Consider the following 14,497-nt stretch of genomic DNA (forward strand, 5'->3'; position numbering starts at 1 on the left):
GGGGAAATAGTCCCCTGCGAAGGCTGAACGAACTTCCTAGGATCACAAAACTTAAGGGGTCTCAAGTTCAGCACTTACGTAAATAAATTGGTTTATTATTGTCCCAAGTACCAAGGTACAAAGAAAAACTATCCATAAAAATTTCATTACACAAGTACATTGAGAAAAACAATAACAACGTAGAATATAGTGCTTTAGTTACAGAGAAAGTGCATTGCAAGCAGACAATAAGGTACGAAGCAATGACATGGTATTGTGAAGTTAAGTGTCCACCTTATCATAAGACCATATGGCCATCGATATAGGAGCAGAATTTAGCCATTTGGTTGTTTGCTCCGCCACTTCATCATGGGTGACCCAATTTTCCTCAGCCCCAGTCTCCTGCCTTCTCCTTGTATCCCTTCAAGCCATGACCAATCAAGAATCTATCATACTCTGCCTTAAAATATACATAAAAGACTTGGCTTCCACAGCTGCCTGTGGCAAAGAATTTCAGAAATTCACTACTCTCTGGCCAAAGAAATTCCTCCTCATCTCTGTTCTAAAAGGACGCCCCTCTATTCTGAGGCAGCGTCCTCTGGTCAAAGAGTCTCCCACCATAGGAAATATCTTCTCCACATCCACACTATCAAGGTCTTTCACCATTCGATGGGTTTCAATGAGGCCATCCCTCATTCTTTTGAATTCCAGTGAATACAGGCCCAGAGCCATCAAATGTTCTTCATATGACAAGCCATTCAATCCTGGAATCATTTTCATGAACCTCCTTTGAACCCTCTCCAGTTTTAGTACATCCTTTCTAAGGGGCCCAAACCTGCTCATAATACTCCAAGTGAGGCCTTACCAGTGCTTTATAGTTTCAACATTACATCCTTGCTTTTCTATTCCAGTTCTCTTGAAATGAATGCTAACATTGCAGTTGCGTTCCTCATCATTGACTCAACCTGCAAATTCAAACCGATTTGTCAGGCAAGACTTTCTCTTGAGAAAACTATGGCCTATTTTATCATGTGCCTCCAAGTACCTTGAGACCTCACCCTTAATAATCAACTCCAACATCTTCCCAATCACTGAAGTCAGACTAACTGGCCTCTAGTTTCCTTTCTTCTGCCTCTCCCACTTCTTGAAGATTGGAGTGACATTTGCAATCCTCCAGTCCTCTGGAACCATTCCAGAATCTAGTGATTCAGCCCCCTCTTGGAGAACTCTGGGGTGTCCACCATCTGGTCCAGATGACTTATCTACCTTCAGACCTTTCAGTTTCCCAAGAACCTTCTCTCTAGTTATGTTAACATCACACACTTCATGCCCCTGACACCCAGAACTTCCACCATACTGGCAGTGTCTTCCACAGTGAAGACTGATGCAAAATACTTATTCAGTTTATCCACCAGTTCGTTGTCCCCCATTCCAACCTCTCCAGCATTGTTTTCCAGCTGTCTGGTATCCACTCTCACCTCCCTTTGGCACTTCATGTATCTGAAGAAACTTTTGGTATCCTCTCTAATATTATTGGCTAGCTTACTTTTGTATTCTATTTTTACCTTAATGACTTTTATAGTTGCCTTCTGTTGGTATTTGAAAGCTTCCCAGTCCTCTAACTTCCCACTAATATTTGCTCTATTGTATGCCCTCCCTTTGGCTTTGATTTCTCTTGTTAGTCAAGGTTGTGTCATCTTGCCTTTAGAATACATATTCCTCTTTGGGATGGATATATCCTGTGCCTTCTGAATTGCTTCAAGAAATTCCAGCCATTGCTGCTCTGTCATCATCCCTGCCAGTGTTCTTTTCCAATCGATTCTGGCCAACTCCTCTCTCATGCCTCTGTAATTCCCTTTACTCCACTGTAATACTGATATATCTGACTTCAGCTTCTCCTTCTCAAATTTCAGGGTGAATTCATCCATATTATGATCACTTGCCGCTAAAGATGATACAGAAAGTCCATCAGCGGTCTTATAACAGCAGATAGAAGCTGGTCTTCAACTTGGTTTCAGGCCTATACATCTTCTGCCAGGAGGGGGGAGAAGAGAGAATGTCCGGGTGGCAGAGGTTTTTGTGATGTGCTGAGCTGTATCCACAGCTCTCCTCAGTATCAGGTAGAGCAGTTGCCATACCAAGATGTGATGCAACCACGAATTGCATCAATAAGAACTGGGGATGAACTGGGGACATTTGCTGGAACAACTGAAATGTTATGTTCAAGATCATGTTTATTTTAAATACACAATTAAGCTTATTTTTCAGCTATTCAATGTGATGTAGCAGTGGGTATGTGAGGTTTGTGTTAAAGGTATTCTATTTTAATAATTCAACACACCAGACAATGTTACTAACTGAACTGACAAGAACGGTTTTTCCTGGCTTAGCATCTTTGGTGGATGACCCATGACCAAAGGATGCCCCAGGAAAGAGTAATCACATCATTGTAGAAAGTTAAATTCAGGCCAAGAGTGAGATACAGGCCTGAAACTAGTGTCCTAAATTTAAATAATAGTAATTACATTGATATGAATCAATGTCATAAATGGAAATTGGTTTAAATTCCATACTCTTGGTCTCTGAATCTAACTTGTCATGACACTTGCACCTTATTGTTGAACTATACTGCACTTCCTCTGTAACTGTAACACTCTAATCTGCATTATGTTATTGATTTTCCCCTTTACTAACTCAAAGCACTTATCTTTTGAAATGATCTGTATGGATAACATATGAAGAATCTTTTTCCACTTTTACTCTGTACACGTGACAATAATAAGCTGTTTATGAATATTTTGGGCAAACACAGAATGTCACAATTACTTTAAATATATTTTGCAAAAATAGAGATGCCTAGAAATTCTGCAGTGCTTGTCACTCCAGAAGTGTGCCATCTCAGTGCAGAACCAATCACTATCAACTGCTCAACTATCAACTATCACAGATTAACAGGAAGCATCTAAGATGACAGTTCTAACAATGGAAAACACAAAAGAATGGTATTTCACAGCGATTTGGTATATGTGACATGCTGAAGAAAGTAGCAGTAGGTTGACTGCTTAAGCATAATGGCAGTTGATTTTTAGTTGAAGGGTGTGAAAGAGTGTATGAAGTTGATAGGTAAAGTCCTCCAGTGTTTAGTAACTAAAGAAAAAGATGGTGATTTAGTTGCGTAAATTGATCTTGTTACACATTGATAATAGCCAGTATTACTAATCTGGATTCCCTCCTTCCAGGCACCACTTCAATGTGCAGAAAGAATTTCTCAATCCATCAAGACCCTGCTGCATACAGATGTCACTTAAAATAAGTAACATGACATTGGTGACATACTAAAATTATTAAGCCAATTTATTAACATAGCTTTGGTCACACAAGTGAAAGCTACATAATATTGTGTCCTGGAAAGAGCCTGATCTTTTTCTTTCTTCTTGTGAACTTTGCTACTACTAATTTGCAAAAAAAAAGTAATTTTTATCAAGATTCCATGTTCGATAATGTTAATTTGTTAAGCAAGCAAATTTCATCATACCTTTTCTGCATGTTTACTCTCCTCATGAATTTGGTCTGTCTCGTCATCCTCTAAGTACTGTCCGTTATTCAGAACCCAGGCAGCTGTCCTCTCCACTGGTGACATGGTGGCAGTCTCAACCGGTGACTGAACCTTCAATGAATAAAAGTCAGACGACTAACACTGAGTACATATTGATATTAACATTAAATTTTCTCAATGCGTTGTGAAGTTTGTGAAGGACAGGGTGTTACATGGAGCGACTGGGGAGTGGAGGAAGCTGATGCGGGAAGTGCAGGACACAGACACAGAGCCGGACTTGGACTCCGAGCCGGGACTCGGACATGACATGGAACTGGACAACGAGCTAGGACTTGGACTTGACTTGGAACTGGACAACAAGCCAAGACCTGGACTTGACTTGGAACTGGACAATGAGCCAGGACTTGAACTTGACTTGGACAACAAGCCTGGACTTGGACTTAACTTGGAACTTGGAACACAGAGATGACAACGCCACACAAAGACAGACGATTCATATCTTGGCTCAGAGGAGCGGCAAATGGCCAGCAATCCTTAGCTAGACACAAAGAGACAGAATTCCCAACTCAGAGTCGCAGCAAAACTGCCGGACCAACTCAGCTGGGAACGAGACGACAAAAATAAATAACGACTGACAATTCTTAAGGTAGCTAGGAGCAGTGGCAAATGGCCTGCAATACTCAGCCAGACACAGGACGACAAGAACAAACAACAAAAGTCCATTCGTATCTTGACTCTGGGTAGCACATGAAGCGGCAAGCTCTCAGCTGGATGGCAGGATCTCGACTCGGGCTTGGAACTGGACTTGCTGCTCTGCTGAGGTGATGAGCCAGCGCCAAGTAGATGTAAGCCGGCGCTTATGTGCTGACCCGTTCGAATAAGGATCAGGTGCCCTAATCAAGGAGCCCAGTGGAACAGAGAGAAAAGGAAATTGACTGAAACAAGGAGTCGACTGACTGGACCGTGACAGAGGGAATCTGTTGTTGTCATCCAACTGAAGAAGGCTAGTACTGCAGGGCCACTTTTAGCATGAATAATTTCTTCCTATTCTCAAACGAGGTGTAATGGGAATTAAGTTGAAGAAGCAGTGCTGTAACTTCAGTTTTAGCTCAGCACCGCTGCACTGGGGTCAAATTTCCAGATGCAGTCAGGTCTGGGTAGTTCTGGGCCTATACCCACCGCAAGGTGGAATCTGCTCACTTTTATTAAAAATGGATCTCTGTAGCTATACAAAGCAACTTTCATCACTTTAGGGCTAGTATGTATTCAATTTACTTGTCTGAGTTGAAACAAGGCCTGACACTATGCCACTTTAGAGAATGAGGATGTACATCAATGAGAGAACAGGCAGAACCAGGACATATACGAAATGAAAACCATCAAAGGTTCCTTCTTCTTGCTGCTGCTAATCAACCTGAACCACACAAAAGCAACTAGTGCTGAGTGCAGCATCAGTTGCTTCTGAGAACTAGCCTGGTAGTTTTCATACTAGCAGTTTAAGTGAAGCATCTGTAGAAAAGCACCCCAGCAAAAGCCAAAGTATTCATCAGGTTGGAGCTCTCAGTAAAGTCAATAAACAAAATAGCTGAAAAAAAACAGGTGCTGAACAGTGTCAATAGCTTCGAGCAGGGGCTCCCAACCTTTTTTATGCCATGGACCAATATCATTAAGCAAGGGGTCCATCGGCACCAGGTTGGCAACCCCTGGCTTAGAGGCTTTCTCACCTGGTGTGCCTGCTGCTGTCTATGTACTGCCCGGACTTTGGGCACAGGACTTTCTCCTTTGGAAGAAGTTGATGGTTGTCGTGAGCGGTTTTCATTGTGTGGTGGCTCAGGTGACGTAGATGCTAATCCTGCTATGCTCCCAGTGCTTCTCTGTGACAAACTAAGAGGTAACAAATGTGGTGCTTTTGCTCGACTGCTGGAACCTGACAAATCTGTCCTGCGGAGCTGTGAATGCCCAATGCTGTTCTGCCGTGGCAATGCTACTGGAAGATTGTTCCTGTCTGGCATGGTGTGTCGTTTGGTGTAATCTTCACTGTATGCGCTGCGTTTGGCAAAATCCTCAATGCTGCTGTTACTGGGGCCACTCAGCTTGCTGATCAGCTCCTCGCTGTTGGTATGGCTCCGGGAGCTTGAGGAACTCAGGTTTTCAGAACTGGAGTCCATGCCAGTTTTACTGCTTCCTGCTGGAGGGTTGTTCAGTTGGTAAACAGGGTTTTGGAAAGACAGAGGTTGAAGGCTGCTCTGTTGGTTCAGAGCTGGATGCAAAGGCCTACGGATTTGGGGAGCACTCTGTGCCCCACTCTGCAATTCTCGCAGCTGCTTGATGTTTGCTGTATGTGTAATTGAGGCCTGGCTGCCAAGTTGCCGGACCTGTACACTGGAAACAACAGGAACACTATTTGTCCCTTGAGTTACAGCTGTGCTCTGCAGATCCACGAGTGATACACTCCTGCCGTTAGGTAAAGTGGACTCTTCTTCATCCCTGTCAGAGTAAGTCATACTGTGTGTGGAGGCTGGCTGGCCTGGAAAGTGCTGCTTGCTCTGTAAAAACACTTCAACGTTTTCTTGAGTTGGAGATTGCAATTGCTGCACATCACTGAAATAAAAATGTATGTTTTGTTTGCATATTTACACTTCTTAAAAACATCCCTCTCCAAACATTTATTAATATATTTATTCTCTATCCCGCTCCTCAATTCTCTTATACTAGATAGTGTTGGTTATTCACTGATCAGGCTGCCATGTTAGTTGACCAATTTGCTGAGCTCTGCTACTTTCACAGAGGATAAAGAATTATGGAAGATCATAAAAAAATGAATCTCATATAACTGTTAATAAGATGTGATGAAGAGTGTGCAAATAAGAGGACAGTGCACATAAATAGTGCAGGAGGGAGGCCTGGAGTTTAGTTTTGCAGGAGGTGTGACCAGAACTAGCCAGAAAGTTTGACATCAGTGCAGGAAGATTTGAGTCTAATTGGAGAGAATTTAAATAGTTTGGCATGGAGGGAGGTGGTTGCAGACAGAGAAACAGGAGGGAGAAAGGCAAAGCTGACTGTGAAAACAAGAAATTAGCAAAAGAAGTTTGCAAAGGAAATAAACAATGATAAACAATGAATGCCTCACAGATCTGTATTTCAAGGAATTAGGACAAGTGAAACAGGAAGGTAAGTACCCAGTGCAAAGTCAATGTATAATGATGCCACAATTACTGAAAAGCATCTTAGAGTAGGTAGGATAGCAGTGTGAAGTCGCTAGTTATTGACATAAAAAGGGAGGGTGAAAAGGGAGGGTTTGCAATATTGGTTACAGGAATACGTAATGGCTGAATAAAAATTCTCTGAGATGTTAAGTTTCTAAGATGGTGTAGGAAGAGAATAATTTACTTGTTCCATTTCAATGTATTGGTAATGGTACTTCACATGAATTTGAATGACGTGACCACAGACACAGCCTAACCATTAATTTCTAAAGTGGGTGCAGGTAGGAGGTTGTCAATGGAAGATAATCCATATTTCCACTGTCTTGATAGCATTAAGCTCCAAGTTGTTACAAGTACACCATGCTGCAAGATGGTCTATCTCTCTTTGATAGCGAGTCTCATCATTATTAGAGATGAGACCAACTACAGTCATGTCATCTGGATTTATCTGTGGAGGCAGTCATTTGTATAAAGTAAAATAAAGTGCTTATAGACATTGGCTCAGACAAGTAGGAGCTCAGCCTTACATACTGCTCCCTTCCTGTCAGGAAGTTCATAATCCGCTGACAGATACCGTCAGCTCGCTGGGTTAGCTCGTTGGCTGTCAGCTACCAACATTAAAAGACCTGTTCATTGCCAGAATGAAGAAAAGAGCTGGAAAAATTACTGCTGACTCCACCCATCCTAGCAGTCTATTCACCAAATTGCCATCGGGGCAATGCTACAATTCCATCACCACCAGGACTACATGTCATCGCCAAAGTTTCTTTCCTGCAGCTATCCAGCGTCTCAACAAAACTCACTAGAGATCCCAATGGAGGTATATTCAGTGACCAACTTATTAGATACAGGAGTGGAACCTGAAGTGATCTGCTGCTCCTGTAGCCTATCCATTTCAAGGTTCAGTGTGTTATGTATTCAGAGATGCTCTTCTGCAGACCATTGTTGTAATGGGTGATTATCTAAGTCACCGTCACCTTCTTGTCAGCTTGAACCAGTCTGGCCATTCTCCTCCGATCTCTCTCATCAACAAGACATTTTTGCTCACAGAACTGCGGCTCACTGGATTTTTTTTTTTTGTTTTCACACCATTCTCTGTGATATCTAAACCACCCCATCTGGCACCAGCACTCCATGGTCAAAATCACAGATCACATTTCTTCCCCGTTCTGATGTTTGGTCTGAATATCAGCTGAACCTTTTGACTGTATCTGCATGCTTTTATACATTGAATTACCTCACATGATTGGCTGATTAGATATTTGCATTAATGCACAGGTATACAGGCATTCCTAATAACGTGGCCACTGAGTTTTGGTAAGATGGTTAAAATGGCACATTTTGCATTTGGCTTTATTGGCTGAGGCACAGAATATGAGAAGGATAATATTCAACCTACACATAATCCCAGCTATTGAAGGAATGTACATTTAGGAGGCAATATGTGCCAAGGTGGAAAAGGGGAGGATGACAACAGATTCTCTCTTGAAAGGTTTCATATTTCATTTCCCTCATGACAGAAAGCGGGCGCTTGGCTCACTGAGAGTATGCTGGCTCTCAGAGCAATCCTATCAATGTCATTCCCTCATTTACTCTGGGCCAGGACACTGTGAAAAGGACCTATCACCTTCAGGAGAGTATTAGATCACCAGGAGCCAGGATTTAATTCAACAGATTGAATGATTACCAGGATGTTGAAGATTTCTTTAAATCAAAGGGCAGCATGGACCTGAAATTCATGACTGAAAAGCTTTGACCTCACTATAAGCATCAACAGAAAATGCTGCAAGCACTCAATATATCAGCAGAGAGAGAATTGCAATGTTAACATTTAAGTATGTTGAAATTTCGTGCAAACCTGGGAACAGCAATTGCAGCAGGTATGGAGAAACAGTTCTTTCAATCGACACAAGTAGTAATTTGGAGTCATTGAGTTGTTCAGCACAGAAATGGGCCCTTAGGCCCAATTCATCCACGCTGACTGCAGTGCCTATCCATGCTAATCCCACTTGCTCCCATTAGGCCCATATCTCTCCACTCTTCCTATCAACATCTCCATCCTAATGCCTTTTAAACACCATAATTGTATCCACCTCTACCACATCCTCATTCCACAAGCCTCTGAGATTCCTTTTAAACTTCTTCCCTTTCACCTGGAACATATAACCTCAAGCAACTCATACTAACTATCCTATCAATGCCCAACATAATTTTATAAACCTTAATGAGGTCGTCCCTCAAACTTCTTACATTTTCAATGAGGGCAAACACAGCCTTCCCAATCTCTCCTTAAAGTCTCCATTGAAAGCAATCTACTGGTAAATTTACATTCATTAAGAGCAGCTCAGCTTTGGTGTGAGAGGAAAAAATAGAAAAAGGTCCAAAATTCTCTGTCTCTCCAATCCCTTCTTTTTAAGACAAAATACCTTGATTTAGACAACTAAGCCTAAACTTCATTCTAAAAATCCCCTTGCCTCTGGTCCTCGACCTCCAATTGAATTTTGACACAGTTTGAAATAGTGTTCAGATTTAGGGCAAGCAGACTTCTACAGTCAAATGAGTTCACTCAGAGAGTAGTCCAAGGGATAGACAGAAATGAACAGTTTATAAAAGACCCTTTCTCAACCAGGGCAGCCACACAACAGACGACACAGAGGTAAATGTTTGGCAAAAATGTCCTACCTGTCAGCTGGATCCTCGAATATCCGCTGCAGCCCAGATGACACACTGCCACTCACGTTTGGGGATGAGCTGAGGTTCTCGCCAAAGCGCCGCACCTGCTGCTGAATTGGTGTGGGACTAGCTAGTGATTTGGTGATATCGCTGAGTATGCGTGGGAGAGGGCCAAGCTTCGCTACTGTTGCCTGTAGAAATGAATTTTCACCCTGGTTGGACAGTACCACGGAAAAGCCCACAATTTATTTGGTGGAGGATGGCGATTGATGTGAACAGACCAGAATGCAGATGTTCCGAATAACATAACCGTGATGATTGAGGGAAGGAGGGAGGGAACAAAAATGATGCAGGGATGAATGGAAGGGAAGAAGAGAGAAAGGGGACATAAAAGAAATTAGAAACAAAACTAATGTTACTCAATGTGGCTTCAAACTGCTCCACAACCTTGCAGCATTCATTCATTCAAAACATGCAAAATAAATATCTTAAATGACTAAAAAAAGAAGCAACTTAAAAGAAAACATTCCATCCATCCAGAGGGAGTCAGGCAAAAGAACAGACACTAACAACAAGAGTAAAACCAAACTATATAAACATGCAGACAATTTAAATGCCAGTTTGATGTTCACAATGTTAATTATTACTTCTATATTAGAAAGACTGAAAAAATACAGTACAGTAATACAGAATAAATTCAGCCATAAGACAACTGATGAAAGAAAGTGTGCATTGGATTTTCTACAAAAACACCACTCTTAGTGTAGGTTCTTTGTCTCACCATTTCCCTCACACTAAAGCCATCCACCTTCATGGGCATGATACAAGGGAATCCTGTCCATTTTTCCCCATTAACTTCTACAATGGTATGATTCCATCATCTCAATTTTCTTGTCCTCATCAAGCAGGATCTTTTACTTCTTTCACTCAAAGAGTTCAAATCCCTTTGCAATCTTTTGCCAAATTTTGACCAATACTAACTACAAACCAAGGAGCATATTAAGTCCTAAATGTGAAGAAAAACAATACACCAACATTCCAAATGAGTAAATTCTACTTTAATGCAATTCCAAAACAAAATAAAACTATTTATTTTCATATGGAAAGTTAAAATGAAATGAAAACACTTAAAATTAAAAAAAAATATTTTATGCCCTTTTTATTTTGCTGTAACATGCAAAGACCAGAAACATCAATGAATGAACTGGCTGTCCAACCAAACCCCTTCAACAATTAAATCAGCCAGATGTATGCATGTAATTCCTATATCTTAGCAAAAGCTCCCCAAGGCATTTCATAGTAGTGCTATCAATCAGAAATGGACAACTGGTAACTTAAGTAGCTTGTAAGATTTGTTCACAAAAGATTTTAAGAAATGCCTTAAAGGAGACAAAAGAGTTACAAAACCAGAGATTTGCAGAGAGAATTCAAAACAAATGACCCTGACAACTAAGGACACAGCAACAGTAGTGCATATAACTAGCAGGTCACATGGAAACATGCAGTTATCTTTAGAAAATTACATGTCTTAATGGAGACAGAGGGGAGCCTGTAGATATGGTTTATTTAGATTTCTAAAAGGCTTTGAGAAGATACACTAATAGAGGCTGATACATAAATTGAGAGTTTATGGCACTGGAGGACACGTGCTAGAATGAGCAGTTTACAGAGAAAACAGAATTAATGCTTTTTCAGGGTATAAGAATGGAGTACTCCAGGGATTAGTTCTTAGCCTTCAATTATTTACTTATATGAATAATCTGGAAGGTGAGGATGGGTCATGGTAGTGGGGGTAAAACATAAATTTGCCAAAAGAGGGAATTCTAACAATATGAGAATATTGTGACCCTGGTGAAGGGTAGAGATAGATTGATTGAATGGGCAAAAACCTATTAAGTGGAATTCAATATGGCCACACATTTTGTTAGGAAGAACTAAAAGGTAGTTATAATTAAACTGGCAAAAGATTACCAATGAGTGGAGGCACAGTGGGATCCAGACATTCTTATGCAACAATTACATATAGTTAGCAGACAGGTGCAGCAGGTAGTTAACATAGGAACATAGAAAACCTACAGCACAATACAGGCCCTTCAGCCCACAAAGTTGTACCAAACATGTCCCTATCTTAGAAACCATAAGGCTTACCGATAGCCCTCTATTTTTCTAAGCCCCATGTATCTATCCAAAAGTCTCTTAAAAGGGCATAAAATAGGAGTAACACCCTGGGAAAGGTTTCACTGCTAATGTAATGGTTTTTCTGTAGCAGCAGTGATTGGGTTTTGGCTAGAGTTAACAAGGGGCTTTGGAACGTGCCAAAAAGGGAGTATTTTTTTCTTGTGTGCCTGAATCTTTTGGTCGATCTGGGTATTTTGTTCGGCGGAAGATGAAGAGAGAAGATGCCTGAAAAGAGAGGTCGTAGACACCAGGATGAAGTGAACTTGGAGTGGAGCTGGGAGACAACGAAGCCCGGGGAAATTGAAGGAGGACCAATGGAAGGGAAAGCATGAGCTCGAACTAGTGCAGATTAGACTGTTTCATTAAAATGGGCCCTTTTCTTTTTGTTTATTTTACTAACCCTTTAGTCAAATTAAGAATTACAAAGCTAAATTGTTTAATTACATAGAATGTACTGTCAGTTATTTCGTGGTACTGATTTGTAATGGGAGAACAGGTCACACAGTATCCACACAAACAAGAGATTTTGCGTCTCAGATTTCACATGTTTGGGTTATGGCTAGAGATAATAGGGTAAGAGACTGTCTTCCTTACACTATGCTGCCAGCCGAACCTGAGGATTACAACTTGGGGGGGGGGGGGTATCGTTCCAGGATTGATTTTGTTAGATGCTGTGTGACTGCCCTGAGCATTGAACCAGTCAGTTGTGTGTTTAAGTGTGTGCTAAACTATTGTCTGGTAAAGCAATTACAATACGTAGGTATGGATGCTGCCAGGTTTGAGCAATGGTGTACATCTACCGGGCTACCAGTAACAAATGTGTGCATGTTGAGTGGGTTGGATAGTTATACTCCTGATGAATTGTTAATTCGAGTTTTAAGTACTGTTAAAGCTGTAGGCAAGGTTACAACTGTAGGATGGAGAATGGATAAAATGTGGGCACAGACTTTGTTTTAGTTCAGACTAGCACTGATGTAGCGGCAGTGGAACTGCCTGATACTATTAGGGCTTGGGGGGGGGGGGGGGGCGGGCTTTGAACTGTCCATACTTTCCAGGAGGAGGAGAGTGTAGGTGAGTGGGCTGAATAGCAAGTTGAGTCTCCCGTAGCTGGGCACAGAGACGTCAAAGACAGGATTCTTTCATTTCTGCTTAGCAAGGGGAAGGAGTGGTCTGATTTGGAATACCTAATGAATCCTACTCCCCCAGTGAAGAGTGAGAATTATGAGTTAGTATCCACCATTACCTCTCTTGTAAATAAATGAAAAAATGCCCAGGTTCAAAGTCCCATATATCATGTGATGCACCATCAATAACTCTCGGAGAGGTGAGGCGAGAGATAGGCTATTATTAGCTGGAAGAGAGAGCACTACCAGCAGCAAGAGAACATCACACAACATCCTGGAGACTGAGGGAGGAGCAGTGCCTCCAATCGCCTTTATACAGGGGTCTGTGGGAGGAGCCACAGGAGCAGTCAGCGGGGGGGGGGGGGGTGCCCAGACAGGTATATGTAGTTCACCACAATATGCTCCGCCTATTCTCAGGAATGAAGCCCACCCCTAAAGGGGAAGAGGAGTATGAGACTTGGGCGGAACAGACCTCTCAGTTGTTAGATGAGTGGCAGTGCTCTGATGACATAAAACAACAGTGATTGGTTGAAAGTTTGAGTGGGTGTGCTGCTGACGTAGTGAGAGCCGGAAAGGCACAGAGTTCAGAGGACGCTCAAAGCAGCTGCGCAGGTTGACTCTGTGGTTAAGAAGGCGTACGGTGTATTGGCCTTCATCAATCGTGGAATTGAATTTAGGAGCTGAGAGGTAATGTTGCAGCTATATAGGACCCTGATCAGACTCCACTTGGGAGTACAGTGCTCAGTTCTGGTCACCTCACTACGGTAAGGATGTGGAAACCATAGAAAGGGTGCAGAGGAGATTTACAAGGATGTTGCCTGGATTGGGGAGCATGCCTTAAGAAAACAGGTTGAGTGAACTTGGCCTTTTCTCCTTGGAGCGAAGGAGGATGAGAGGTGACCTGATAGAGGTGTGTAAGATGATGAGAGGCATTGATCGTGTGGATAGTCAGAGGCTTTTTCCCAGGGCTGAAATGGCTGCTACATGAGGGCATAATTTTAAGGTGCTTGGGAGTAGGTACAGAGATGTCAGGGGTAAGTTTTTTACTTGGAGAGTGGTGAGTGTGTGGATTGGGCTGCTGGCCACAATGGTGGAGGTGGATACGATAGGGTCTTTTAAGAGACTTTTAGATAGGTACATGGAGCTTAGAAAAATAGAGGGCTATGGGTCACCCTAGTAATTTCCAAGGTAGCGACATGTTTAGCACAACTTTGTGGGCCGAAGGGCCTGTATTGTGCTAGGTTTTCTATGTTTCTATATAACCCCCTTGCCACTTCTGTGGCCCACATGCAAGCACCAGAGAAGGTGTTTTGTGTGATGGGAAGCCCAATGGAGCTCATGATGGGGTTTCAGAACACGTGTCAGGAGAAGGGGCAGAAGCTTTCTGCCTACATCTTTCAGCTAGAGAGGCAGCAAAATTGCTTGCGGCGCAGAGGGGCCATTCAGAAGGCTGAGGTGGATCAGTTAAGGTTGGACCATAGAGAAAGGCATCCAGTCACAGAACCTGATCACTTGGGGTCTCTGACTGTCTCGTAAAACATGCCTCCTCCCTCGTTTGTTGAGCTGATCAGACAAGTATGAGAGAAGGAGAATGCGTCAGAGGCATGGGAGACCTCCGTCAGCAGGGTACAGTCCTCCTAGTGGTCCCCTGCAGTGAAGTGACTGTGGATAGCCTGCCCGGGGAGTGGCAGAGGAGATTGTGGCAGAGTTGAGGACCGAGATGTCCCGGTTGTTATCACAGGTCAATTTACAATGACCAATTTAACCAATATGTCTCTGGA

The 14,497-nt window shown here is 42.4% G+C and overlaps 1 protein-coding gene across 7 annotated transcripts in view; it reads right to left on the minus strand.

The window, feature by feature from the left end:
- The window catches only part of rasal2 (RAS protein activator like 2), a 448,324-nt gene that overhangs the window by 26,020 nt on the left and 407,807 nt on the right, over positions 1 to 14,497 (minus strand). For all 7 annotated transcript variants that reach the window (XM_059984861.1, XM_059984864.1, XM_059984862.1 and 4 more), the window contains 3 exons: positions 9,424 to 9,626; positions 5,260 to 6,136; positions 3,515 to 3,646 (listed from right to left, as the gene is read on the minus strand). In XM_059984861.1, the coding sequence (XP_059840844.1) occupies positions 3,515 to 3,646; positions 5,260 to 6,136; positions 9,424 to 9,626 (1,212 nt within the window). The remainder of the gene's footprint in view (positions 1 to 3,514; positions 3,647 to 5,259; positions 6,137 to 9,423; positions 9,627 to 14,497) is intronic.

This window comes from Hypanus sabinus, chromosome 11 (genome assembly GCF_030144855.1).
Source record: "Hypanus sabinus isolate sHypSab1 chromosome 11, sHypSab1.hap1, whole genome shotgun sequence".
NCBI classification, from domain to species: Eukaryota; Metazoa; Chordata; class Chondrichthyes; order Myliobatiformes; family Dasyatidae; genus Hypanus; species Hypanus sabinus.